The sequence below is a fragment of the Prionailurus viverrinus genome, chromosome E2 (assembly GCF_022837055.1).
Source record: "Prionailurus viverrinus isolate Anna chromosome E2, UM_Priviv_1.0, whole genome shotgun sequence".
NCBI classification, from domain to species: Eukaryota; Metazoa; Chordata; class Mammalia; order Carnivora; family Felidae; genus Prionailurus; species Prionailurus viverrinus.
Genome location: NC_062575.1, coordinates 5,070,288 through 5,097,694, shown reverse-complemented (window position 1 = coordinate 5,097,694; position 27,407 = coordinate 5,070,288). Strand labels below are relative to the sequence as shown.

Here is a 27,407-nt window from a genome sequence, read left to right as displayed (position 1 = left end):
TGGCAAAACAGAAGAGAAAGTTATTTCATGGAGGCTGACACTGCAAAGATGGCTGAATAACGTCTCAAGGACTGTCTCCAAAGTGCTGGATACACTTCCAGGTGTATGGAAGGGAAAAGGGGAGAGGTGGGTGGAGGGGCAAAAGGAGTCAGGACCTGCAGGTAGACAGTGAAGGCTGTCATTGTCTAGGAGTCAGTCTAGGGTGGGGTCTTTCTGGCTCAGGGCAGTCTTTGAGGCATGAGGCATAATTCCAGTTCCCCTGAGGGATACTTTGTCCTCAGGGTCTTCCTCCTGAGCCAGGAGACAAGCTGGAAGGAACCCAGTGAGGAAGTTTGAGGTCAAAATTGAGGCAGCAAAAGTCCTCTGTCTTGCCCTTGGATTTGGTCAGCCATGAGTGGCAGAACTGGGTCTGTGGGGGCCACTGGAACCAGGTGCTCCTGTACCCTTGGGTCCTGCTTACAAAGTCATTAACACAATCTATCCAATAAACATGTCCCTCATCTCCCATTGTTAATATGTGTGTGTGTACGCATGTGTCTGGAGAACACTTCCGATAGCCTCTCTTAGCAAATCTCAAGGGTACGATACACTAGTATTAAGCACACTCACCGAGGTGTAAACATTCACTGCTCACACATCCTACATTAGTAGTGCTTTTTGCCATTTGACCAACATCTAAACATTTCCTCCATCCTCAGCCCCTGGCAACAAACTTGCTAATCTTTAATAATTTTGCCATTTTTAAGATTTGCGTGTATGTGATTTCATACAGTATATTTTTTTCTGTATGTGGTTTATTTAACTTAACAAAACATCCTCTAGCAACCTCTAAGTTGCTGGAAATGGAAAAATGTCCTTCTTTCCTGAGGCTGATACATATACCAGGAATAAATTAGATGAGGGACCTCTACTAGGAAGGAATTAATAGCAGAGATGAACATTTAGTTTTTATTTTATTTTTTTATAGTTTATTGATTTATTCCAGGGAGACAGAGAGAGAATGACCAGGGGTGAAGCAGATAGGGAGACAGAGGATCTGAAGTGGGCTCTGTGCTGACAGCAGAGAGCCCGATGCGGGGCTAAAACTAACCAACTGCTAGTTCATGACCTAAGCCAAGGAGGGACACCTAACTGACTGAGCCATTCAGGTGCCCCTAGCGATGAACCATTTATAAAGAGTTATCTGAGTGGCAGTGCAAACATGTTTGATAAACATTTGCTCTTTCCTTTTTCATTGAATGTAGATATACTTCCTCCTTCTTGAGTTGTAGAGCTCTACACCCTTCTCCTTCATTCCAAATGGCATATAAGCATCGATTGCCTGTCTTTGAGCCTCAAATCTTTGAGGTTCCCATCATCAAGAAATTCTTTTTTTTCTCATTTGAACCTGCCTGATGTCAGTTTAATCGTTAGACTGTCCAAAGAATAGAGCACAGATGAAGGAAAATGTTTCCTTCTCGTACACATTCATCCAGTTTTTGAAAACTGACCTCTGTTCTTCAGAGCTAAAATATAATGTGAGACAAGAATTGTTTTTGTGCTACAAACATTGGTCATCATATTTCCAGTTTGGTACTCTTTGGTTAAAAGAGAAAGGGGGGGAAGGTGGTGGTTAAGAAGGAATGATGGGAGGCTTCCCCAAGAGAAAAAAGGTTACTAAGTTTAATAGGAAGCCTTGTTGATGTTTTAATGCCACGATTTTGAATTGTTCAACTTTATGCTTTTAAGTGGTTTCAGTTTCAGGCAGCAGCACAACTGTCTTAGATCACTCTAAATTTTACTGTGAGAAACCACTCAATATTTTCTGGAATGGACAAAATAAGGAAAAGAGGATAACACCAAATTTCAGTGAAAATAATGAGGAATTAGAAATCTCAAATATTCCTGGAAGGAGTTAAAAAATGCATTCAGTTGGGAAAACTGTTTAGCAGTGACTTAGGAAAGTAAACTTTGCTACTGAATGGGAGCATTTTACCATTTCAAAATGTGTCTCTTTGGCATAAGGATTACTTTAAAGGAGCAGACAAAGGAAAAGGTCTGAAACCCTTTGAAAGAGGCATTTGCATGTATAAGGGAAAGCTCCCTGTGGAAGAGTGTCTCCCACTGCATAGAAGAAAGAGGGGGGATGTGTAAATCTCCAGAAACTCTGATCAGTAGAGAAGGCTGGATTTCAATCTGGACAACCACCATAGCTATGATCGTGCTTTTTGTCTGGTCACCTTCCCAAATGCTTCCCAATAGGATCACTTGTGGAATTTCAAAAAATGATCATATCACCCCCTCCCCCCCCCACCAGATTCTGTCAATCAATGTTTGATGAAACAATGGTGTTGTTTTAATTAAGCGCTCCAGGTGATTCTAAGGGAATCCATGATGAAGCACAAAGGTTTCCCAGTAATTTAGGAGGGGTGAGTGCAGGCTTTGGCTCTAGGAGAGGTGCCAGGGTCTCCTCTATAGGAGTTGGAGAGGATCAAGGCCGTGTAACAAAGTGTGCCTATGGTGTAGCAGCATTTGCGGGGTGTAGTGGCATCTGTGGGAGGAGAAGCATCTGTGGAAAGGAGAAGAGGAAAACTCAGAGGTTGGCATCCAATTAGGAGCTCAAAAAGTTCTGAATAGCTTTTTATGCAAAGGAGTAGGAAGTTGGGCCTTTTCTACATTTCAAAGTCTGGCCTGCAGGTGATCAGTTTACAGGTGTAGAGGCTGTGTTAGTGGCTTGGAAGACATTTTCTGCTGATGCAGCTGTGAGATCTCCAGCAAAATCATCAGAGAAGAAACCCAGGGGACCAGGTGAAAGAAGAAATGGCCAGTTCTCAGGTAAGCTGTGCATCTGAGGGCAGAGACCGCGCCCTGTTTTTCCCTTGAAGGCCCATGCACACTGAAATCGCAAGTGTTGCTTTTTCTAGTTCTGAGATTTCTGCTTTATTTTTTCACCCAATTTTTAACGTTTTCAGATGATACTCAAGGTTAGGTTTGTAGAACACTCTTCCCTTGTATCGCTGAGCCTTCTCCCCCTTCTCCAACTCCAAATTAAAGTTCTGCAAGTATTGAAAATATTCCCTTTGTGAACGATCCACAGGGGAAGGCGTTGAGTCCAAGATTCCTGTTGCTGGTGGAGTCTGGTCCTGCATAGCACTCAAGGAAAACAGTTCCCATTTAGGTCAGATCTGGAGGCTTAATCACCTCTCTGGAGACCAGGATGAAGAAAATGCACAAATACACAGGATGGATATGAGGCCCGGATTAACTCCAAAGTTGTCAGATAAAAGGAAGACTCTTGCTGTTTAGAATGTTAAAAAGATACCCCATTTTCAGGTTGTTTCATTCCAATTTCATTTCAATTTATTTCATTAGGTAGATTTACCCAGTGATATGCAGAAACCATCCCATTTCAACTGGAACAATCTTTCTTCTGGCAAAGTTTCTCTTTGCCTGTAGTTTCTGATGAAAGGAACAGAGGCAAAAGAAATGTCTATAGGATTAAATTTTCTTACAGCTTGCCATCCATTGATAAACACTAGATATAGGCAGAGCATGACATTGCTCAAGGAATTCACAATTGCCTTCATGTGAATGCTTTGCTAGAGGCAAAAGGGAAGCTTAGGTTGAGGAGAGGCAGACTGCCAGTATTCTGTATGTCTTCTTGACTATCTGGAAATGCTTTAGAAACTTCTTTTATCTCTATGCCTCCAACTTAAAGCATACCAGCAGTGTCTCCTCAAATCCTACTGCAGCCCTTGGCGCCCACAATTCCTCTCCCTGTGCTTTCATGAAAACAGCTTTTTTGACCAGAGGTCTCCAGAATCCTTTCTTGACCACTTGCTCCCAACCACATCCCACCCGTTGCCACTGGACAATGAAGGCTCCCACCTTTGTGTAGTAGAGATAATGATTTCTGGGAGTGGAGGTTCTAAATCACTCGGACCTCCAACCTGTAGATTGTTAGTTTACTCCACATTCTTGATGCAAATCTATTCTTCTATTTAGTTTGTATTTTCAGAACAAGAAAAGAAGAATCCCATAGTTTACATGCTTGCACCTTCGAATCCTGAAACAGAATAGAGCAGAAATGAGGATTGAAACAAAAGCTTTCAATGAAACAGTATATGGTGGGATCATCAAGCACAATGGTCAAGAAACAATTCTGGAGATGTTGGATGATGCAAGATAGCTTATTGGAGTAGCACAGAGACTGGACCTGTGGGCAGAGAGAGCCATACGGTGGCTTCATGAAGCTAATATGTCCTTGGGGGGAGGGGAGCTGCACGCAGTATTAGATCACAAATGTTCCTTTTATTTTTTTTTTAAGTTTATTTACTTATTTTGAGAAGGAGACAGAGCACGTGAGGGGGGGGGAACGGGGAAAAATTGGGAGAGAAAGAGAATCGCAAGCAGGCTCCACATACTCGGCAGCATGGAGCCCTACTGGGGGCTCAAACTCATGAACTGTGAGATCATGACGGAAACCACAACCAAGAGACAGAGGCTTAATCCACTGAGCAACTCAGGAAGCCGTTCCTTTGAATTTGAGTGTAAAACTGCTTCTGCAGGATTTCTCTGGTGATTACCATTCAGTTCAACGTTACTTATTGAGATGTATAGGCAGTCAGGAGACCCCTTAAGAATGTAGCAACCAGCACTTACTTGATGCTTATTAAAACTCTGCAGGCTCTAGGTCAGCCTTCTATGGTGAAGGTGCACATTTTCCTGTTTGTATCCCTCATCATACTAGATTCAGAAATAATGCTGGTTTATGTATATCACTCAATGTGTTTGTGTTGACAGTGTGAATAAAAGACCTAAGCATTATTATCCAAAACTAGATTTATGAGTGTAATGTCATTGAAGATGTTTCTTCGTTTCCACGACCATTTTCTGCTCTTCCCTTGTTTTCTGTAGTTTGTGTGAGAGACGGGGAGATGGAGAACAAGTGGAGAAGGCGCAGAGAGAGAGACTAAGAGAGAGAGACAGGCTCCCTGTTATCATCGCAGAGCCCAATGTAGGGCACATACACAGGAGCCTGGAGATCACAATCTCAGTCAAAATCAAAAGTCAGATGCTTAACTAACTGAGCCACCCAGGTGGCCCTCCACTCTGTCACTTTTAATATGTATATAACTGCTTTCTAAATGTATGGGTGTGTGCATGAAGTGTAAAACAGGAGATCAATTTTGTGTGGACACTTTCTGGTTTCCATCATTCTTTTCAGCTTTCACACGTGTTACTAACGTTGCTTTAGGGTCCCGTCTGGATATTGACCACTGTGTTGTTTTAGATCAACTCTAGGTCAGATAACCCGGGTTAAAACGGAATCTCTTCCATGTACTGGATGCTTGACAAAATATCCACAGATATCTCATAGATGATAATTGTTTATAATTATGATTATTATTCATTTTCCATTTATTTATGAAAAATGAGTAGATGCTATCTACTAAGTAGGAAATGCTCAGAAAGACTCCTTGTTGCCTTTTTTGCTATTTTAGTAGAACCTGTGGTTATAAAACCCATGTAGTTCCAAGTACTCCATGAGTTCCTGCCTTTGAATTCTTGCTCTTTGTTATTCAAATATCTATTCCCTGGCCAATAGGCTAATGTCTTGTCAGCAATGCAGAATCTGGGGGCACTTGGGTGGCTCAGTCAGTTAAGCATCTGACTCTTGATTTCAGCTTAGGTCAGTAGCTCATGGTTCCTGAGATGGAGCCCCAAGTCAGGCTCTGCACTGTAAGTGGGGAGCCTCCTTGGGATTCTCTCTCTCTCCCTCTCTGTACCCCTCCCCCACCTGCTCTCTCACTCTCTCAAAATAAGCATATAAACTTAAAAAAAAAAATAAAGCTCTACAATGCACCATTGTGAAATTGTAATTCATATTAGAATATGCTACATACATTGTAACACACCCAGACTTTCCATCTAAGAAATAGACACCAGGTATACTACATGATGTGAATATAGTATTTAAAAATGTGGATGCCTTTGTTGATGCCTTCATTTTATAAATTCGCTTGAATAAACACAATATTTACACTGGTTCTTACCTCAAAGTAAGAAAATACATGAAAGCATATTATTGTGTTGAAAAAGGTCTTCCTGCAGAAAGCAGGAAACCCCTCTAAGTCAGAACCAGTTTTCCCAATATACCTAAACAAACAGGAATTCACTTCTTGGTGAGTCACAGATAGAATCTATACCAGCTGGGGTTGTCACACAAAATAAATGTGATTTTCAACAATTAAGGAGACCACAGGGAATCACTTCCAAAGCAGAGACCCCGGGAAGGGAATGGTTTCATATATAGTCAGGGTGGAGAATTAGAGGGAGAGCCCATCACCTTATGTAAAGGTGCAGATCAGGTTACATTTGGGCCTGAAGAAAACAGTTGTATACAGGGGGGCCTGGGTGGCTCAGTTGGCTGAGCATCCAGCTTCAGCTCGGGTCATGATCATGCAGTCTGTGTGCTCCAAATCTTGCCTTTTGTGAGTTCGAGCCCTGCATTGGGCTCTCTGCTGGCAGCTCAGAGCCTGGAGCCTGCTTCCAATTCTGTCTCCCTCCCAGTCCTTCCCCTGCTCCTGCTCTGTCTCTCTCTCTCAAAGATAAATAAATACACATTGGAATGTTTACTTTTTGAAAGCAAGCAGTTCCATACCTACTCTGGATGTTACATAGTAAATGAGGTTTGTGCTTGCTCTTAGGTGGAGAGTTTAGCATTATAATGAGGTCATGGTAATAATCCTCTCCCCGTGGTTGGCACCACTGTCTACCTGCTTAGGAGTGAGTCAGGGGATGAGCTCAGACAGGGTGGGTATAAGCTCTTTCTCAGATGACATACCTTTTGTTGTATACCTCTGTTTCCATCACAAGAGACGATGGCCCTGGGGTGTTGTTGCCTGAAGTAACAGATAAGGTTGAAAGAAGAAGTGAAATAAAATGAGGAACTAAGGGCAGTGGGTATCAACAAGTAACCAGTGAAGGTCAGGTCTTGGGGTCCAGCTGGTGACATTAACTCCCTCCTGCATCTTAGGTACCATTATGAATGCTGCCTATGGCTACTTGGTAACTGTGGTATTTGTTGCAGGGACTGCTGACCTTCAGGGATGTGGCCATAGAATTCTCTCAGGAGGAATGGGGATGCCTGAACCAGAGTCAGCGAGAACTGTACAGGGATGTGATGTTAGAGACCTATGGACACCTCCACTTCTTGGGTGAGGATAACTCCTTCCAGACTTCCCAAACCACACTTGCGGGTTTGTTCCTTCCTCTGAAGACTGTCTCTTGGAAACATCCTCTTTGCATGACTGGGATTCAGATGCCTGCAGTCAGAGAAAGAAGTAGAGTTTGTAGATATAGAGAAATATCTTCATGAGGTTTCCTTTCCAGCTGTAGATTCCCCTTCTTTACGGTGAGGTAAGAGCATCATCATCTGTAGATGAGTGGTAATTGTAAACATTGAGTGGCATAAAATGGTACTGCCCACTTAAGCTCCCAACTGCTACTCATTCCTGTAGTGGTAGTACTTGGACGTGAGGTCATGATGTGAACTTGGAAATTCCTGTCAAGTATACTAAAGGGGCTTTTGGGCAACAGCATTCAGAAATCATTTTCTGGTATTCTACATTGTCCTCTCTCGTGTACTGAGCACAGTATTGGGCTGAAAGAATCTGAGAAACAGGTATGTCCTTTTTTTTTTTTTTTTTTTTTTTTTTTTCCTGAATAATCAGGCCTCATTGTGTTGAAACCATACCTGGTCATTTTTTTGGAACAAAAGAGGGAGCTCTGGGATGTGAAGAGAAAGAAGACGGTAGCCTCACCAGCAGGTAGGTGGACATGAACAAAACAGATGACAGTGGTGATATGCAAATATTTAAAATATGGCTCAAGTAGCTCTCCTTGAATGGAAATTAGTTTGGAAGCCCAGTTTTATGTCTGTCCCACTCATAGCGGGACATCAGCTCTCCAACCCATCATACTCTTACATTCTCGAAGGATTCTTTGTTCTGCTCCAGTGATGGTCCATCACATCCACAGTGAGTGCCAGGAGACTCCCCTTGTGCTTTGAGTATCTCCAAAGTCTGAAAGCTTCTCCTTTGCTTTGGAGGCCCGGGAGAATTCTCCATATTCTGAGAAACTCTATTGTAAGTCATTCCCAATTTCTGTTTTCGTGAGAAGTGTGTCATATTAGTGGTGGACAGAGTGGGTTTTGGTGTCCAAATCCCAGGAGCACTGGAGACAGGGATCACGTGATTTCCAGTTTATGCTTTCCAATGTTTCTGAGGCTATAATCTTTTTTTTTTTTTTCATTTTAATGTTTGTTTTTGAGAGAGAGACAGAGAGAGGCAGACAGACAGAGCAATTGTAGGGGAGGGGCAGAGAGAGACAGAGACATAGAATTTGAAGCAGCCTCCAGGCTTTGAGCAGTTAGCATAGAGCTTGATGTGGGGTTCGAACTCACAGACCACAAGATCATGACCTGAGCTGAAGTCGGATCGTCAACCAACTGAGCCACCCAGGCGCCCCACTGATGCTTTAGGCTTAATCATACAACACTGAGATTCAGTAATTCCCTCAGATAAAAAAGCATTTTCTAAAATGAGAAAATCTCATGCTCTATTTCACTTGAGAAGCTTATTTTTCTTATGAATGATAATAAGAAATTTCCAATTTATGTCTTCCATTCCTCATGGGTAAAATAATTTGTCCATGTGTATTCTAATATTCCTACCAACATTAATGCCACAGGGGAACTAGAACACTGAGAACTTAGAACTCACAGCCTGCCATAAAGACTCAATGGGTACGTTATTTCTCAGTAACTTCATAATTTTCATGTTTTTTCTTGTATAATAGAAACTTCCTGTGCCTTTGTCATAAATGTTTTCACTTTCTGCGTGGCTCTTTATGAGATTCATTTCTGATTTATTAGATCAAAATTCTGACATGGCATGTGCGTCCTGAGGTATGAAGGAGATCATTTGGGTTGACCTGTTGGTCTTGCACAGCTTTCCTGATATCATTTAGTTACCTGTTCTCTCTTCTTCCTCCATAAGTCTCTCTAAGATGATCATTTGAATTGTTTGCCATGGAATAGTGGCCTTGATATTTGAATAAAATGGTTATTTTCCTTTTGGCTGTTAGACTGATTTACATATTTGTTCTGGACATTTATTTCACAGCTGTCGTTCTGTGTCCTTTGAAGAACATTAGCCACCTGATCCCAGTGTCACCCATTTACAGGTTCCTTATTTCCTGTGTGCTCCTGCTGGATCCCTCCACTAGAAGGTTGATATTTTTTCTCTGTTAACATTAAGTATCTTTATGGGAAGATGTGCACTAATCATCTCTTTTATTCTGGAAGCTTCCTCCTTCATTTCACCTTGTTTGTTGTCTGCTTTGGAAAATGAAGGATTCCTCCTATGTTTGCTGTAGGAATTGCTGTTTAAAGTAGAGATTGTGAATGAGAGTTCTGTCCTGTAAATTTCCATTTTATTCTGCCCTCATGTCCCATAGATACTCTTCCTTATCTCTTTTCTGTTGCTGCAAATAAAGAAAATGTGTATCACATTAGTTCAAATGCCTTAAAATTGTGAATGTAATCCAGAACAAAACATAAAGGAGATCTAGACTTTTAATGCTATAGAAGACTCAAAAAACAATGCCTTTTGGTATTTTTTTAATATGAAATTTATTGTCAAATTTGTTTCCATATAACACCCAGTGCTTATCTCAACAGGGGCCCTCCTCAATACCCATCACCCACCCTCCCCTCCCTCCCATCGCCCATCAACCCTCAGTTTGTCCTCAGATTTAAGAGCCTCTTATGGTTTGCCTCCCTCCTTCTCTAACCTGTTTTTTATTTTCTTTCCCTCCCCCATGGTCCTAAGTTTCTCAGGATCCACATAAGAGTGAAAATACATGGTATCTGTCTTTCTCTGTATGACTTCTTTCACTTAGCATAACACTCTCCAGTTCCATCCACGTTGCAACAAAAGGCCATATTTCATTCTTTCTCATTGCCAAGTAGTATTCTATTGTGTATATAAGCCACAATTTCTTTATCCATTCGTCAGTTGATGGACATTTAGGCTCTTTCCATAATTTGGCTATTGTTGAGAGTGCTGCTATAAACATTGGGGTACAAGTGCTCCTATGAATCAACACTCCTGTATCCCTTGGGTAAATTCCTAACAGTGTTATCGCTGGGTCATAGGGTAGCGCTAATTTTAATTTTTTCAGGAATCTCCACGCTGTTTTCCAGAGCGACTGCACCAGTTTGCATTCCCACCAACAGTGCAAGAGGGTTCCCGTTTCTCCACATCCTCGCCAGCATCTGTAGCCTCCCGCTGTGTTCATTTTAGCCACTATGACTGGTGTGCGGTGGTATCTGAGTGTGGTTTTGATTTGTATTTCCCTAATGAGGAGTGACGTTGAGCATCTTTTCATGTGCCTGTTGGCCATCTGGATGTCTTCTTTAGAGAAGTGTCTATTCATGTTTTCTGTCAATTTCTTCACTGGATTTTTTGTTTTTCGGGTGTGGAGTTTGGGGAGTTCTTTATAGATTTTGGATACTAGCCCTTTGTCTCATATATCATTTGCAAATATCTTTTGCCATTCCGTTGGTTGCCTTTTCGTTTTGTTGATTGGTTCCTTTGTTGTGCAGAAGTGTTTTATCTTCATAAGGTCCCAATAGTTCATTTTTGCTTTTAATTCCCTGGCCTTTGGGTATGTGTCAAGTAAGAAATTGCTGCGGCTGAGGTCAGAGAGGTTTTTCCCTGCTTTCTCCTCTAGGGTTTTGATGGTTTCCTGTCTCACATTCAGGTCCTTCATCTATTTTGAGTTTATTTTTGTGAATGGTGTGAGAAAGTGGTCTAGTTTCAACCTTCTGCATGTTGCTGTCCAGTTCTCCCAGCACCATTTGTTAAAGAGACAGTCTTTTTTTCCATTGGATATTCTTTCCTGCTTTGTCAAAGATTAGCTGGCCATATTTTTGTGGGTCTAGTTACGGGGTTTCCATTCTATTCCATTGGTCTATGTGTCTGTTTTTGTGCCAATACCATGCTGTCTTGATGATGACAGCTTTGTAGTAGAGGCTAAAGTCTGGGATTGTGATGCCTCCCGCTTTGGTCTTCTTCTTCAATATTACTTTGGCTATTTGGGGTCTTTTGTGGTTCCATACAAATGTTATGATTGCTTGTTTTAGCTTCGAGAAGAATGCTGGTGCAATTTTGATTGGGATTGCATTGAATGTGTAGATAGCTTTGGGTAGTATTGACATTTTGACAATATTTATTCTTCCAATCCATGAGCATGGAATGTTTTTCCATTTCTTCACATCTTCTTCAATTTCCTTCATAAACTTTCTATAGTTTTCAGGATACAGATATTTTACATCTTTGGTTAGGTTTATTCCTAGGTATTTTATGCCTCGTGGTGCAATTTTGAATGGGATCAGTTTCTTTATTTGTCTTCCTGTTGCTTCATTATTAGTGTATAAGAATGCAACTGATTTCTGTACATTGATTTTGTATCCTACGACTTTGCAGAATTCATGTATCAGGTCTAGCAGACTTTTGGTGGAGTCTATCACAGGTTTTCCATGTGTAGTATCATGTCATCTGGAAAAAGCGAAAGCTTGACTTCATCTTTGTCAATTTTGATGCCTTTGATTTCCTCTTGTTTTCTGTGTGCTGATGCTAGCACTTCCAACACTATGTTAAACAACAGCGGTGAGAGTGGACATCCCTGTCGTGTTCCTGATCTCAGGGAGAAAACACTCAGTTTTTCCCCATTGAGGATGATATTAGCTGTGGGCTCTTCATAAATGGCTTTTGTGATGTTTAAGTATGTTCTTTCTATCCTGACTTTCTCAAGGGTTTTTATTAAGAAAGGATGCTGAATTTTGTCTAATGCTTTTTTTGCCTCTATTGACAGGATCCTATGGTTCTTATTTTTTCTTTTACTAATGTGATGTATCACGTTGATTGATTTGTGAATGCTGAACCAGCCCTGCTGCTCAGGAATGAATCCCAGTTGATCATGGTGAATAATTCTTTCTATATGCTGTTGAATTCGATTTGCTAGTATCTTATTGAGAATGTTTTCTTTCATATTCATCAGGGATATTGGGCTGTAGTTCTCTTTTTTTACTGGGTCTCTGGTTTAGGAATCAATGTAATGCTGGCTTCATAGAATGAGTCTGGAAGTGTTCCTTCCCTTTCTACTTTTTGGAGTAGCTTGAGAAAGATAGGTATTATCTCTGCTTTAAATGTCTGGTAGAATTCCCCTGGGAAGCCATCTGGCCCTGGACTCATATTTGTTGGGAGGTTTTTGATAACTGATTCGATTGCTTCGCTGGTTATGGGTCTGTTCAAGCTTTCAATTTCTTCCTGTTTGAGTTTTGAAAGTGTGTGGGTATTTAGGAATTTGTCCATTTCTTCCAGGTGGTCCAGTTTGTTGGCATATAGGTTTTCATAATATTCCCTGATAATTGCTTGTATTTCTGACGGATGGGTTGTAATAAATCCATTTTCATTCATGATTTTATCTATTTGGGTCATCTCCCTTTTCTTTTTGAGAAGCTTGGCTAGAGGTTTATCAATTTTGTTTATTTTTTCAGAACACCAACTCTTGGTTTCATTGATTTGCTCTACTGTTTTTTTTAGATTCTATAGTGTTTATTTTTGCTCTGATCTTTATTATTTGTCTTCTTCTGCTGGGTTTGGGTTGTCTTTGCTGTTCTGCTTCTGTTTCCTTTAGGTGTGCTGTTAGATTTTTTATTTGGGAATTTTCTTGTTTCTTGAGATAGGCCTGGATTGCAATGTATTTTCCTCTCAGGACTGCCTTTGCTGCGTCCCAAAGCGTTTGGATTGTTGTATTTTCATTTTCATTTGTTTCCATATATTTTTTAATTTCTTCTCTAATTGCCTGGTTGACCCACTCATTCGTTAGTAGGGTGTTCTTTAACCTCCATGCTTTTGGAGGTTTTCCAGACTTTTTCCTGTGGTTGATTTCAAGCTTCATAGCATTGTGGTCTGAAAGTAGGCATGGTATGCTCTCAATTCTTGTATACTTATGAAGGGTACAGTCTTTAATTTAAAGTCTAGTTTGTCTGATATAAGTACGGCTACTCCAGCTTTCTTTTGAGTTCCAGTAGCATGATAGATAGTTCTCCATCTCCTCACTTTCAGTCTGAAGGTGTCCTCAGGTCTAAAATGAGTCTCTTGTAGATAGCAAATACATGGGTCTTGTTTTGTTTTGTTTTGTTTTCCATTCTGATACCCTATGTCTTTGGTTGGAGCATTTAGTTCATTTACATTCAGTGTGATTATAAAAAGATATGGGTTTAGAGTCACTGTGATGTCTGTAGGTTTCATGCTTGTAGTGATGTCTCTGGTACTTTGTTTCACAGGATCCCCCTTAGGATCTCTTGTAGGGCTGGTTTAGTGGTGATGATTTCCTTCAGTGTTTGTTTGTTTGGGAATAACTTTATCTCCTTCTATTCTAAATGACAGACTTGCTGGATAGAGGATTCTCAGCTGCATATTTTCTGTTCACCACATTGATGATTTCTTGCCATTCCTTTCTGGCCTGTCAAGTTTCAGTAGATAGATCCGTCACGAGTCTTATCGGTCTCCCTTTATATGTTAGAGCATGTTTATCCCTAGCTGCTTTCAGAATCCTCTCTTTATCCTTGTATTTTGCCAGTTTCACTATGATGTCATGCAGAGGATCGATTTAAGTTACGTCTGAAGGCAGTTCTCTGTGCCTCTTGGATTTCAATGCATTTTTCCTTCCCCAGATCTGGGAAGTTTTCAGCTATGTTTTCTTCAAGTACACCTTCAGCAGTTTTCCCTCTCTTCCTCCTCTGGAATCCCAATTATGCGTATATTATTGCATTTCTTCATATCACTTAGTTCTCTAATTCTCCCTCATACTCCTGGACTTTTTTTTAATCTTTTTCTCAGCTTCCTCTTTTTCCATAATTTTCTCTTCTAATTCACCTATTCTCTCCTCTGCCTCTTCAATCTGAGCTGTCGTCGCCTCCATTTTAATCTGCACCTCATTTATAGCATTTTTTAGCTCCTCCTGTTTCTTAGTCCCTTGATCTCTGTAGCGATAGATTCTCTGCTGTCCTCTATACTTTTTTCAAGCCCAACGATTAATTTTATGGCTTTTATTTTATTTTATTTTATTTTATTTATTTTTCAACGTTTATTTAATTTTTGAGACAGGGAGAGACAGCATGAACGGGGGAGGGTCAGAGAGAGAGGGAGACACAGAATCCGAAACAGGCTCCAGGCTCTGAGCTGTCAGCACAGAGCCCACGCGGGGCTCAAACTCACGGACCCCGAGATCATGCCCTGAGCCGAAGTTGGATGCTTAACCGACTGAGCTATGCAGGCACCCCTAGTTTTTAAATTCATTTTCTGCTATATTGCTTAACTCGTTTTTGATCAGTTTGTTAGCTGTCACTACTTCCTGGCATTTCTTTTGAGGAGAATTCTTCTGTTTTGTCATTTTGGATAGTCCCTGGAGTGGCACAGAACTGCAGGGCTCTTCCCCTGTGCTGTCTGGAGTAACTTGTGTTGGTGGCCAGGGTCACAGTCAGATCTGATGTCTGCCCCCAGCCCACCGCTGTGGCCACAGTCAGACTGGTGTGTACCTTATCTTCCCCTCTCCCAGGGGCAGGACTCACTGTGGAGTGGTGTGGCCCCTGTCTGGACTACTTCCACACTGCCAGGCTTGTGGTGCTTCCTCTGTGGGATCTAGCGTATTACCCAGGGTGGATCCACACGGTGCACAGGGGCAGGAGGGGCAGGCTCAGCTCACTTTGCCTTTGGTGCTCCAAAGTCCACTGCAGGAGGGGCCCTGCAGCACTGGGAGGGAGGCAGACCCTTTGGAGGGATGGTTGCATAGAAGCACAGTGTCGGTGTTTGTGCAGTTCAAGCAGTTTCCGTGATGGGAACTGGTTCCCTTTGGAATTTCAGCGGGTGGATGGGCGAGGGAGTTGGCGCTGGCCAGCACCTTTGTTCCCTGGTGAGCTGAACTCTGTCCTCCAGAGTTCAACAACTCTTCCTCCCATTATCTTCTAGCCCTTCTGCTCTTCGAGCAGAGCTGTTGACTTATAATGTTCCAGATGTTATGTCCCACTTGGCTGTCAGAACACACTTGGTACGGCCCCTCTGCATTTGCAAGTGAGACTGGGGGCTCTGCGTTGCAAGGCAGGCTACCCCTCCACTGCCCCAGCTCCCTCCCACCAGTCCATGTAGTGCGCACCGCCTCTCCGCCCTTCCTACCCTCTTCTGTGGGCCACTTGTCTACGCTTGGCTCCATAGAGTCCATTCTGCTAGTCTTCTGGTGGTTTTCTGGGTTATTCAGGCAGACGGGTTATTCCACCCAGATGTGGGTGGAATCTAAGTGATCAGCAGGACGTGGTGAGCCCAGCATCTCCTACACTGCCATATTCCCCTCCTTCTGTCCTCCTCTGTATTTCTGAGTTTGTGTGTGGTGTATTTGCAAGTCACAAAAACCTTTCTCCACAAATAGATGTATAATCTGTATGTCACTGAAAACATTTCTTAGTTTCAGGGAGAGTAAACATTTTTTATTCTATCACTTTTATTCTTTTGTATTCAATTGGTAATTTTTGTATTTTAGGTGGAATCTTCACTTTTATCTTTATGTTACTCAGTTTCATGGTTTTAATATATTTGCATTACCATCACCACTTTGAAACTTTCAGTAAACTTACTTTTAGGATTGTCTCTGTATAATGGTTGGTGTGTTCCTCGTAGATGAATTTAAAGTCGGATAATCTGGATAAAGACACATATTATACTATTATTGCAATTTTGCCAGATATTCTATTGGAAGATGAAAAACAACACTATTGTTCTCATAGATTACTGGGATATATGGGTGAATTCATGCAAAACTGTTAGAATGGTCTGTACTGTGTAGTAAGTGTTTAAGGAGAATGGTTGTTTCTGTTCATGATATGAGGCTTAGTAATTTCCTCATTATTCTTCAGGTTCAAAGTCCTCCATGATTTCTTCTTGTGTTTTTTTTTTTTTCTTGGAATATAGAAGTGTGGTTCTTGAAGTGAAGATGTTGGCATGAGTTTCAGGTTTGTGAGAAATGTAGAAACTCAGACCCCACATAAAATTCGAAATCAGAATGTGAGTTTTAAGAAGATGCTCTGTTCGTTTTCATATGTCACACTGACAATGTCACGTTGACATTGAAGTGCACGCGTAGCTCACCATCACTTTTTTATTATTCTGTGTCTGTTTTCTTCTGCAGTACATTATTTTGACAACTGATTTTGTCGTATGTTGTAAATTAGGAAGTTTGGTGCCACCAGAATACTCTTTATGTTTCAAGATTATTGTGGGTATATATTATCCTGCCATACCCATGCGAATGTTCCATTTGGTTGTGATCTTCTGCCAAAAATGTCATTGGGAATTTGATGAAGGTCGCATGAAATCAGTAGATCACTTTGAGTATAGTGACAGTTGGATAATTTGAAGTATTCCAATGTAAGAACATGGATGTGTTTTCACTTACTTCTTTCAATTCCTTCACAATATTTTATAGTTTTCTCTGCACCAGTTTTGACCTGTAGCATTATGTTGAGTCTTAAGTTGTTTATTCTTTGTGATGCTACTGTAACTGTAATTATATTTTGTGGGGGACTGTTCTTTGTTGTGTATAAACCATGAATTCTTATTTGTTGGGTTTGTGATCTCCAATTTTGTAAAATTTGCTTGAGTTTTAGCAGGTTTTTCGAAATGAGGATTCTTTAGGGGCACTTGGGTGGCTCAGTTGGTGGAGTGTCTGACTGTTGATTTTGGCTCAGGTCATGATCCCAGGGTCATGGGATCAAGCCCTGCCTCAGGCTCCACACCTAACATGCAGCTTGCTTGAGAGTCTCTGCCTCCCTGTTCCCCTAACCTACTTGCACTCATACTCTGTCTCAAAAGATAATAATTTGAAATTAAAAAAAAATAGGGATTCTTCAGAGAGGAAGATAGTATCTTGACAGACTAGGAGTACCCTACCCTCATCACATCCCAGAAACACATCCAGCTAACCACCAAACCGTCCTACATATCCCAAAAAGCAACCTTAAGACTGACAGAGGAATTACCCAGCTAATGAGAGAGAAGAGGCACATCGAAGATTGTAGGAAGTATAGAGATTTGGCTGGGGGAGCAACAGATTATAGTGCTGCTGAAAGTAGGGAACTGTGGTTGTGGAGAAGGATGAGAGAGAGTGGAGCCCAAAGAAGAATACAGAAGGAGAACATTTCCCTAATGTCATGGTCTTGGAAAAGGAGAAGGCCTGCATTTTGTGCTTTCTTACAAACAGTGTGGCTTCAAGCCTTGAGTTTTGACACCGGCAGGCTTAGCTTGGAAAGATCCAGGAGGGTACTGCACTGTCCTGGACAGATGGTAGGTTCACAACCTGGGGGTAGACAGCATGGAAACAGCGATGTGAAGAGCATTTGGGGCACAGATGAGTGAGATTATTTGATATTCTAGGGGCCCTTCAATGAGGTGCATCATGGGGAACAAAGGAGCTGACGGGTTCCATTTCCTTCTCATGTTCCTCCGGATGAACACAGAGCACCCTGAGAGAAAGGGCTCAGTGGGGACACTGGCTGCCTGCCTTGCTTACAACAAGCCCCAAGCCCCTATGCTCTGGTGGAACTGCCCTTCTCAGTCAAGCCTGACTCAATCCCAGCAAGGTTGGCCCCTACCTCAGGGGACCTGCATAATCTGCTGCCCACACCACATGTGATCACACAGTTCTGCATGGCCTCAGTTCTGGTGGAGTTGATGTCCGGTCTCATCTCACAAGCAGAGCACAGCATAACCAGTCAAAACTCGCCCCATTGAGGACAGGGTCCAAACACTGGCAGGAGAGCTTCTGCACACCACTGGCGTCAAAGATAGAGCAGGAGACATAACTGGCTATTTTAACATACAGAGGGTGGTGGAGATGTAGACAAAATGCCAAGATGGAAGAATTTATCCAAAATGAAACAACAAGATATGGCCGTGGCCAGAGATTTCAGTGAAACACTGTATCAGTAACATTCCAAATGGAAAATGGAAGGCAACTATCATAAGGATACTCACTGAGCTTGTGAAAAGAAGATAGCAGTGAGGCTCTTACTACAAAGAGGCTTAGCAAAGGAAGAGTGACGTAAAATGGAATAAATGAGATAAGAAATGCACTTGACTCAATGAACAGCATGTTGGAAGAATGAGAGCAGCAAATTGGTGGCCTTAAAGACAAAATAATAGAAAATAGTGAAACTTAAAGAAGAGAGAGACAGAGAGACAGAGTAGAACTATGCAACATGAAATAGCCTTAGGAAATCAGGGACTCCCTCAAAAGTGATAAGATTTATATTACAGGGGTCACAGAACAAGATGAGAAAGTGGGTCAGAAAAGTTACTTCAGGGAATAATAGAAGAAAGCATTCCTAATCAGGATTAGGTAGGCACAGACCTGCGGATTCAGGAGGCACAGAACTCCATTGAAATCACAAAAAGGAGGCCTACACCAAGACATCTTGGAATCCAATTAGCAAACTATGGTGATAATGACAAAATCTTAAAAGCAGCAACACAGAGGAAGTATTTCACCCATCCTGAAAAGCATAAGGCCAGCTCAAGATTTCTCAACAGAAACATGGCAACCCTGAGGGAGGGACATGATAGATTCAAAATGCTGAGGGGCGCCTGGGTGGCGCAGTCGGTTAAGCGTCCGACTTCAGCCAGGTCACGATCTCGCGGTCCGTGAGTTCGAGCCCCGCGTCAGGCTCTGGGCTGATGGCTCGGAGCCTGGAGCCTGTTTCCGATTCTGTGTCTCCCTCTCTCTCTGCCCCTCCCCCGTTCATGCTCTGTCTCTCTCTGTCCCCCAAAAAATAAATAAACGTTGAAAAAAAAATCAAAATGCTGAATGGGGAAAATAGGCAGCCAAGAACAGTCTATCCAGGAAGACTATCATTCAGACTAGAGGAGAGAGAGAGATTTCCAGTCAAACAGAAACTAAAGGAGTTTGTGACCACTGGAACAGCCCTCCAAGACATGTTTAAGGATAGTCTTTGACTTCAGAGGAGAGACCAAAAGTGAGAAAGACAAGAAAGTATCAGAAAAAAAATCTCCAGAACCAATGCCAAAAGTAATAATAAAATGGCAGCAAATAGGTATCTAGTCAATGATTCCTTTGAAGGGAAATGTATATGCACTCCAATCAAAACACATAGGGTGTCTGAGTGGATTAAAAAAAACCCCAAACCGATTTGGATTAATTAACCCAAACCTACAAAAGACTCAATTTAGACCTGAAGTTGTCTGCCAGTTGAAAGTGAGGGGCTAGAGAAACGTTATCATGCAAATGGATGTCAAAAGAAGGCCAGTGTAGCAATATTTATATTCGACAAACTCGCCTTTTTTTGTTCTTGTATTGTGGTTATCTCCTCTTGGGTATCAGGGTAATGCCAGCCACCTAGAATGATTTTCAATGGGTTCCCTGTATTCTATTATTTGTAGAATTTTGATGAATTTTATCAGCAATTGCTTTTTTAAAAAATATAATGTTCTCCATTACCTTTTTAATAACTATTTATTTTGAGAGGAGAGATAAGAAGGAAGAGGTAAGGAGAGATAGAGATAGAGAGCATCCCAAGAAGGATGCCCACTGTCAGTGCAGAGCCCAGTGTGGGGCTGGAACTCACAAAGTGAGATCATGACCAGAGCCAAAACCTACAGTTGGATGCTAAACCAACTGAGACACCGGGCATCCAAGGAATTACTTGTTTAAAAGTTTGGTCCATTGACCAGTGAAGGCATGTGGTCTTGGTCTTTTCCAAATTGTCTAATATGTTAGTGTATGTTTGCTTTAGGAATCGTTTATCACACTATATGTTTCTGTGTGTAACTGTTGCCTCGTTTTCTTTTCCATTTGTCTTTTTCGTTGGTGAGGTTTTTTTTTCACTGTAAATATATTTAAAGTATTGTCAAGTTTGTTGTATTGGAGAAACGGAATTACTTTCAATGTTATGTTTATTTGGGTCTTCATTTTACTTCTTTCTTATTTTTCTTTAGCATTTCCTTTTACAGAATTTTAGCTAAATTTCTTCATTCTTGTGTTGATTGAGGTGTAATAAAAGAAAAAGGTGAAATACAATAATTAATCATTTATAGCATAAAAATTGAAAGTGGAGGGTCTAGTAGAAAAATTAGGAAAAAATGAATAATAATGATTACCAAAAAAAAAAGTTTCCTTGGATTTTGTATAGATAATGTCATCCTCTAACAGCAATAATTTTGCTTTTTCTCTTCCAATTTGTTTCCATTTTAGAATTGTTTTAAGTTTATTTATTTTGAGAGAGTGGGAGTTGGGAGAAGCAGAGAGAAAGGGAGAGAGAGAGAGACAGAGTGAACCCCAACAGGCTCTGTGCTGTCAGCATGGAGCCTGATGTGGGGCTCAAACTCACATAGTGCCAGGTTGAAAACCAAGAGTCAGACAATTAAGTGAGCCAACCAAGTGCCCCCAATTTGGTTTCCTTTTATGTATTTTTTTCCTAATTGTTCTGAATAGTGCCAGTACTGTGTGAAATTGACATGGGAAAGTTGCTTCAGTATCTTATTTGTGATCCTATAGGAGGAGCTTTTGGCCTTCTCATCGATTATGTTGGATTTCAGCTTTTCACACATACATGATCTTTATTAGGATGAAGTAATTTCCTTGGATTCTTCCTTATTGAGTATCTTTAATCATGAAATGGTGTCCAATATGCTCACTTCCTGTCCTGTATCAATTAAGATAATCCTCTCTTTGTGATCTTTAGTCTGTAATGTGCAGTCCCAACTCGATAGTTTTCCATATGGTGAAACATTCTTGAATTTCAGGAAAAAATCCCAGTTGATTATGTCATAAAATGGTAAAATGTGCTTTTGATTCAGTTTGTTTTTCATTTGTTTATTTGTATTGAGAGGGAGAGGAAGGAAGAGGACAATGGGAGGGGCAGAGAGTGAGGAGGAAAGAGGATCCCAAGCAGGTTTTTCAGTTTGTAATGAGCTGGACATGGGGCCTGATCTCACGACTGAAGTCATGACCTGAGCTGAAGTCAAGGGTCACGTGCTTCACCAACTTAGGCTCCCAGGCTCCCCTATTTGCTTAGTTTTATGGTGGACGTTGCATGAATATTCCCCACAGATGGTAATTCGTAGTCTTCTATACTTGTAGCATCTTCCTTCAGCTTTGATAACCTGTTAAGGCTGGTATGATCAAGGGTTTTCATAATCTCCCTTCTCTTCACTCCCTAGAAATGTCTGGGGAGATTTCAAGTACTTTCTTATGTGTGTCTATGAATTATTCTGTGAATTCATCTGGCATAAGAGTTTTCCTTGCTGGGAGTTTGGTTTTTTTTTTTTAATTAGAAAACATTTTTAATGTTTTTATTTATTTTTGAGACAGGGAGAGACAGAAAGAGACAGAGCATGAGCAGGGGAGGGGAGGAGAGAGAGGGAGGCACAGAATCCGAAGCAGGCTCAAGGCTCTGACCTGTCAGCACAGAGCCCATGAGGGGCTCGACTCAAGCACTGTGAGATCATGGCCTGAGCTGAAGTCTGATGCTTACCCAACTGAGCCACCCAGGCGTCCCATTGGGACTTTATTTATTACAGTGTTAATGTACTTAGTAGTTGTAGATCTGTTGACTTTTTTCTTTTTCTTTTTTCTTTTTTTTTTTTTTGAGTGTGAGAGTCAGTGAGTGGGAGAGAAAGCAGAGGGAGAGAGAGAGAGAATCTTAAACAGACTTCATGCTTAGGGTAGAGCCTGATACGGGTGTCCATCACATGACCCTAAGATCATGACCTGAGCCAAAATCAAGTGTTGGATGCTCAACCGACTAAGCCACCCAGGTTCCTCTTTCATTATAATCTTTTCTCCATGATGATGTCAAGTAGGTTATACCTTATTTGAAATAGGTACTTTTCTTTTTTTGGATACCTATTTGTTAGCATGTAATTATCCTTTTTCCCAATTATGATTACTTTTATTTCTATGATATCACATGTACTGTGTCTTGTGTTACTTCTTCACTTCTGAATTTAGGTGAACTTCAATTTTTCATCCTTCCTTGATGGTGTTATAGGTGTGTAAAATTTTTGGTTTACTTCTGAATACAAACTCGTCCTGTTGTTTTATTCCTACTTTTGCTGTATCGTATTTTCATAATTTTAAATTAAATGTGCTTCCTTCTAAATTTTGGCTCATAGGGTAATTTCCTGATTCTTTGTGACACAGGAATTTGATTTGTGCTACACCATTACAGAATTACAGAATGACCTATTAGGCTATGTCTTCACGTTGTGTGTAAGTTTCTGTGTCCAGGAAGAATGAAATCCCGATGAATCCTTCTCAACCAACTTCCTGACATTCTCAGACTGATTTGAAGGTTGTGTATTAGAAGTTGTCAGTACTTTCATGTGAGGGTAGTAATTGGAATGATGTTCCTTTTTTTGTTATTTGCTATCTTTCAGCTATATCTTCACATGGCAGCCAGAGCTTCCTGCCAAAGCCATGCATAGAAGCCTCTTCCCAAAATGTGTCACTGGGTACATGGAAACATCATGCCCTTGAGAATTTACACTTAATGATAAACTGGGACAGTGGTAGAAAGAATGAAGCACATCAGAAGTTTCATGAAGGACGTGGTCCAAATGAGACTGCCCATAGTAAGAACCTCATGGCCCCAAGTGGTGAAGGACATAAAACATCTTGGAAAACCGCCCTTTTTACATCCACTATTTGTGCAAAGCAGTGTGCATCTGTAAGCAGAAGTTCCAATCAAACATGCAAACATATATATTTGTGCAAAGAAAATTTGGAACATTTGGAAAGTTACCTCATCCACACTGAAAACAATGCTGTGAACCATTGTGAAAGTGGGATTGGATTGACCTTTCAGTCAAATAGTTCTAAAACTCAGAGATTCAAAAATGAAGATAAAAGGCCTAGGACGTCTCAATTTGGGAGGTGCTTCACAGAGGAGGTGACCCTGCAACATTTCCAGAGCATTTTCAATGGAGCTACACTGGCTCAATACAGTGAATCTGAGACACAGTCTAACCAGGGCTCTCATGTTAGCAAACGTCTGAGGACTCTGCAAGAAAACCATTTTGAATCTAATAAAGATGAGGAAGTGTTTTATCCAAACTCCAAATATACCAATAGTAAGAGTACACAGAGGGGAGAAATTACTTCTAAATATGATGAATGTGGGAAAGCTCTGAAGCAGTCCTCCAGTATTGCTGATCATCAGAGGCTTCATGGGGGTGGAAACCCATACACATATAATGAATCTGGGAACATGTTTAATCAATCATTAAGCCTAAATATGTATAAGACAAGTGATACTGGAGGGAAAAGGTACATTGGCAAGGAATGTGGCAAAACCTTTGACAGGCACTCGACACTATCTCAACATCAGCAAATGCATACTGCAAAGAAAATTGACAAATGTGAAGAAGGTGGTCAAACCTTTAATGATGGGTCATCACTCCATTCAGACAGGCGAATCCGTACTGCACAGAAACCTTACAAATGTCAACAATGTGGCAAGGCCTTTAGCAAGCAATCATTTCTTACTCAGCATTATAGAATCCACACTGGAGAGAAACCTCATGAATGTCAAGTATGTGGCAAGGCCTTTAAATGGCACTCATACCTTATTAAACATCACAGAATACATACTGGAGAGAAACCTTACCAATGTCAAGAATGTGGCAAGGCCTTTAACCAGCAATCATCCCTTAATCAGCATCACAGAATGCATACTGGAGAGAAACCTTACAAATGTCAAGAATGTGGCAAGGCCTTTAGCCACCCATCATCCCTTACTAAGCATCACAGAAGGCATACTGGAGAGAAACCTTACAAATGTCAAGAATGTGGCAAGGCCTTTAGCCATCCAACATCCCTTACTAAGCATCACAGAAGGCATACTGGAGAGAAACCTTACAAATGTCAAGAATGTGCCAAGGTCTTTGCCCAGCAATCATCCCTTAGTCGACATCACAGAATTCATACTGGAGAGAAACCTCACAACTGTCAAGAATGTGGCAAGGCCTTTAGCTACCAATCATCCCTTACTCAGCATCACAGAATCCATACTGGTGAGAAACCTTACCAATGTCAAGAATGTGGAAAAGCCTTTAACTCTTCCTCACGACTTACTGAACATCACAGAATTCATACTGGAGAGAAACCCCACAAATGTAAAGAATGTGGCAAGGCCTTTAAAGCATACTCACAGCTTACTCAACATCACCTAATTCATACCGGAGAGAAACCTTACAAATGTAAAGAATGTGGTAAGGCCTTTAGCAGATACTCAACCCTTTTTCAACATCACAGAATTCATACCGGACAGAAACCTTACCAATGTAACAAATGCAGCAAATCCTTTAATTTACCTTCAAGGCTTACTCAGCATCACAGAATCCATACTGGAGAGAAACCTTACCAATGTCAAGAATGTGGTAGAGCCTTTATGCGGCAATCATCCCTTACTCGGCATCACAGAATGCATACAGGAAAGAAACCTTACAAATGTCAAGAATGTGGAAAGGTCTTTAGCCAGCAAACAACACTTACTCAGCATCATGTAATTCATACTGGAGAGAAACCTTACAAATGTCAAGTATGTGGCAAGGACTTTAGCCAGCAAGCATCCCTTAGTCAGCATCAGAGAATTCATAGTGGAGATAAACCTCACAAATGTCAACAATGTGGGAAGGCCTTTAGGTTGAAGTCAAACTTCAATGACCATCACAGAATTCATACTGGAGAGAAACCTTTCCAATGTCAACACTGTGGCAGAGCCTTTAGGATTAAGTCAAACCTTAATGGCCATCACAAAATTCATACTGGAGAGAAACCTTACCAATGTAAGACATGTGGCAAGGGCTTTACCAAATGCTCAGAACTTCATCAGCATCACAGAATTCATACTTGAGCCAACCTTACCAATGTAACGTGTGCAAAAGGCTTTAACCACCAATCATCCTTTATTCAAGATTATAGAAATCATCTTGGAGCAAATGTTACAGAGTTTAAGACTGTGAAGGAATTTTCCCCCCACTTTTTTAAAAGTTTTTCTCCGATAGAATGAGTGGGAGGGTGCAGAGGCAGACACACACACAGAATGAAAAGCAGGTTCCAGGCTCCAAGGTTTCTGCACAGACATCTCAGAGCCTGATGCAGGGCTCGGACCCATAAACTGCTATATCACGACATGAGGTGAAGTTGGATGCTTCATTGACTGAGCCACCCAGGCACCCCAAGACTGTGAGAGAACTTTTAAGGAGGGCTCAACGCTACTCCACATCACAGAATCCACATTGAGGATTAACAATACCCAAATAAACAATATGGCAAGACTTTAGCCAATGCTGATCCCTGATTTCTTGTCAGAGAATGTGTTATACAGATGATTTTACACAAAGAATCTGGGAAGCCCTTTAATAGTGCTCCAGCCTCATTCTTTTCACCACTCATGCTGTTGACTTCCACAGGATCATCGGCCCATATTTGGGAGCCCCATCTGAATGGGAGAAATACCACTTTTAGATGGCTGTTTCCCTGTCCTGTAATGTCTAGTATATTTTAAAGAGTATCTTTTTCACATTTTACAAAGCAAGACTGCTCTCCCCCTGCTTTTTTAACTTTCCAAGTTATTCAGGCCTCATATCCATTCTCTGTTTTTTTTTGCATTTATTATTTGGTGCAAAAGGTTTGTTTTATTATAACACAAAGAGAGGACCTGTGGGCACCAAGATCCACAGTGGGGTTGTGAAGAGTGACTATGCAGCCAGGGGAGGGAAAGGCAAAAGGGAGGTCTCCAGAAGGATTCCCATATGCTTAAGAGGACTCCTAAGATACTGGGAGCCTTGTATTTTTTATTTTCTTCATCCTGCGCTACAGACAGTTACTAAATGGGGAACTAAAGGGGAACGGTTCTCCTTGACTGAAATCCCACCACCAGACCCCATCAGCAACTGGAATCTTGGACTCAACACCTTTCCCTTTGGATAGGTCCTAACGGGAATATTTGGAATACTCGTAGGACTTTAATTAGAAGTAACAAGTGTTGATGTCCTAGTGAAAGCCTGGTTGGATAATGTAGAGAGGACTCCTGCTTATAGGGGTGTGAGTTCTAAAGACCCAATCTTGAGTATTGTTCCTGAGAAGGTTTTAAAGCTTTGTTGAAAACATAAGGCAGAAACACCAAACACAGAGAAATCAACATTTGCAATTTCTAAATGCATGGAATTTTAGGGGGAAAAGATGACACGGCCTTTGACCTGGAACACCAAGTTTACCTGAGATCTGGCCATTTCTTCTTCTTTCCCCTTGTCCTCTAGATTTCTTTCTCAGAAGGTATTTGTGGACAAATCACATCTGCATCAGGAGAAAATGCCCTTAAAGGCACCAACAGAATGTCTTCAGCAGAAAAGTACTCACTGGCAGGCGGGACTGTGAAATGCAGGACAAAACTTCCTAGTTTTTTGTGTCAGGAGCTTTTCAGAAATGGAGACTACGTACTTGGAGCCCAATCTCTGAGTTTTCCTTGTGTACTTTCAGTGGCTTCCACTCCCACAGACACCCACAAATTCTGCTACAGCATAGGAACAGTGTGCTGGGTGGACCTAATCCTCCCACACTTTGTAGAGGAGACCCTGTTACCTCTCCTTGAGCAAAAGCCTACACTGAAATCCCATAAATTAATGGGAAGCCTTGCCAACTGACTCTGGCCTCAAGTAGAATCACCTGGAGCACTTAGTTAAGTCAACACTGTTTCACACCACAACAATTCACAGAATCTGAGGAAGGGGGCACCAGCAAGGGTCAGTTTTGAAACTGCACACAGGATCCCATTGGGAACCATTTGGGGAAGAAATGAAGGCTATGGTTATCATTCAGATTCAAACCCATTTCTTCTTCTCTGATCAGAGTTCCTGGACATTGGAAAAAAGGGTTACAAATTTAAGAGCCAAACACACTTTTAGCTCTTTAGCTAAACTTTTCCATGTTTTCCTAATTCCCAATGACAAGGCTCCAAGGAACCACAGGTGTCTTTCTAGTCCTCCCTTTCAATTGGCTTGGAGAAACTACTCTGTGCCCTGGGAATAAACCTCTCTTTGTCCTTATTGACACCTGAGCTACACTCTTAGTGCTCACACCCTGTGCTACCAGCAGCCCTTGCCTCAGAGAACTAAATCAGTTTAAAAAAACCAGGGTCTCCTTAAATAGCAATGGGCCCCAGTCTATGAACTTATTCCTTTGTATCTAGGCCTTTTGAGCATTACACACCCATTTCTCCTTAGTTC

The 27,407-nt window shown here is 41.3% G+C and overlaps 1 protein-coding gene across 1 annotated transcript; it reads left to right on the top strand.

Moving 5' to 3' along the window:
• The first annotated feature begins 2,799 nt into the window (after positions 1-2,799).
• On the top strand, positions 2,800-25,033 carry LOC125153182 (zinc finger protein 420-like). The gene is made up of 5 exons (XM_047836083.1): positions 2,800-2,814; positions 7,073-7,199; positions 7,716-7,811; positions 13,296-13,309; positions 23,609-25,033. Exons 1-5 carry the CDS (start codon positions 2,800-2,802, stop codon positions 25,031-25,033), a joined length of 1,677 nt encoding a protein of 558 aa, XP_047692039.1.
• The last annotated feature ends 2,374 nt before the right edge of the window (positions 25,034-27,407 follow it).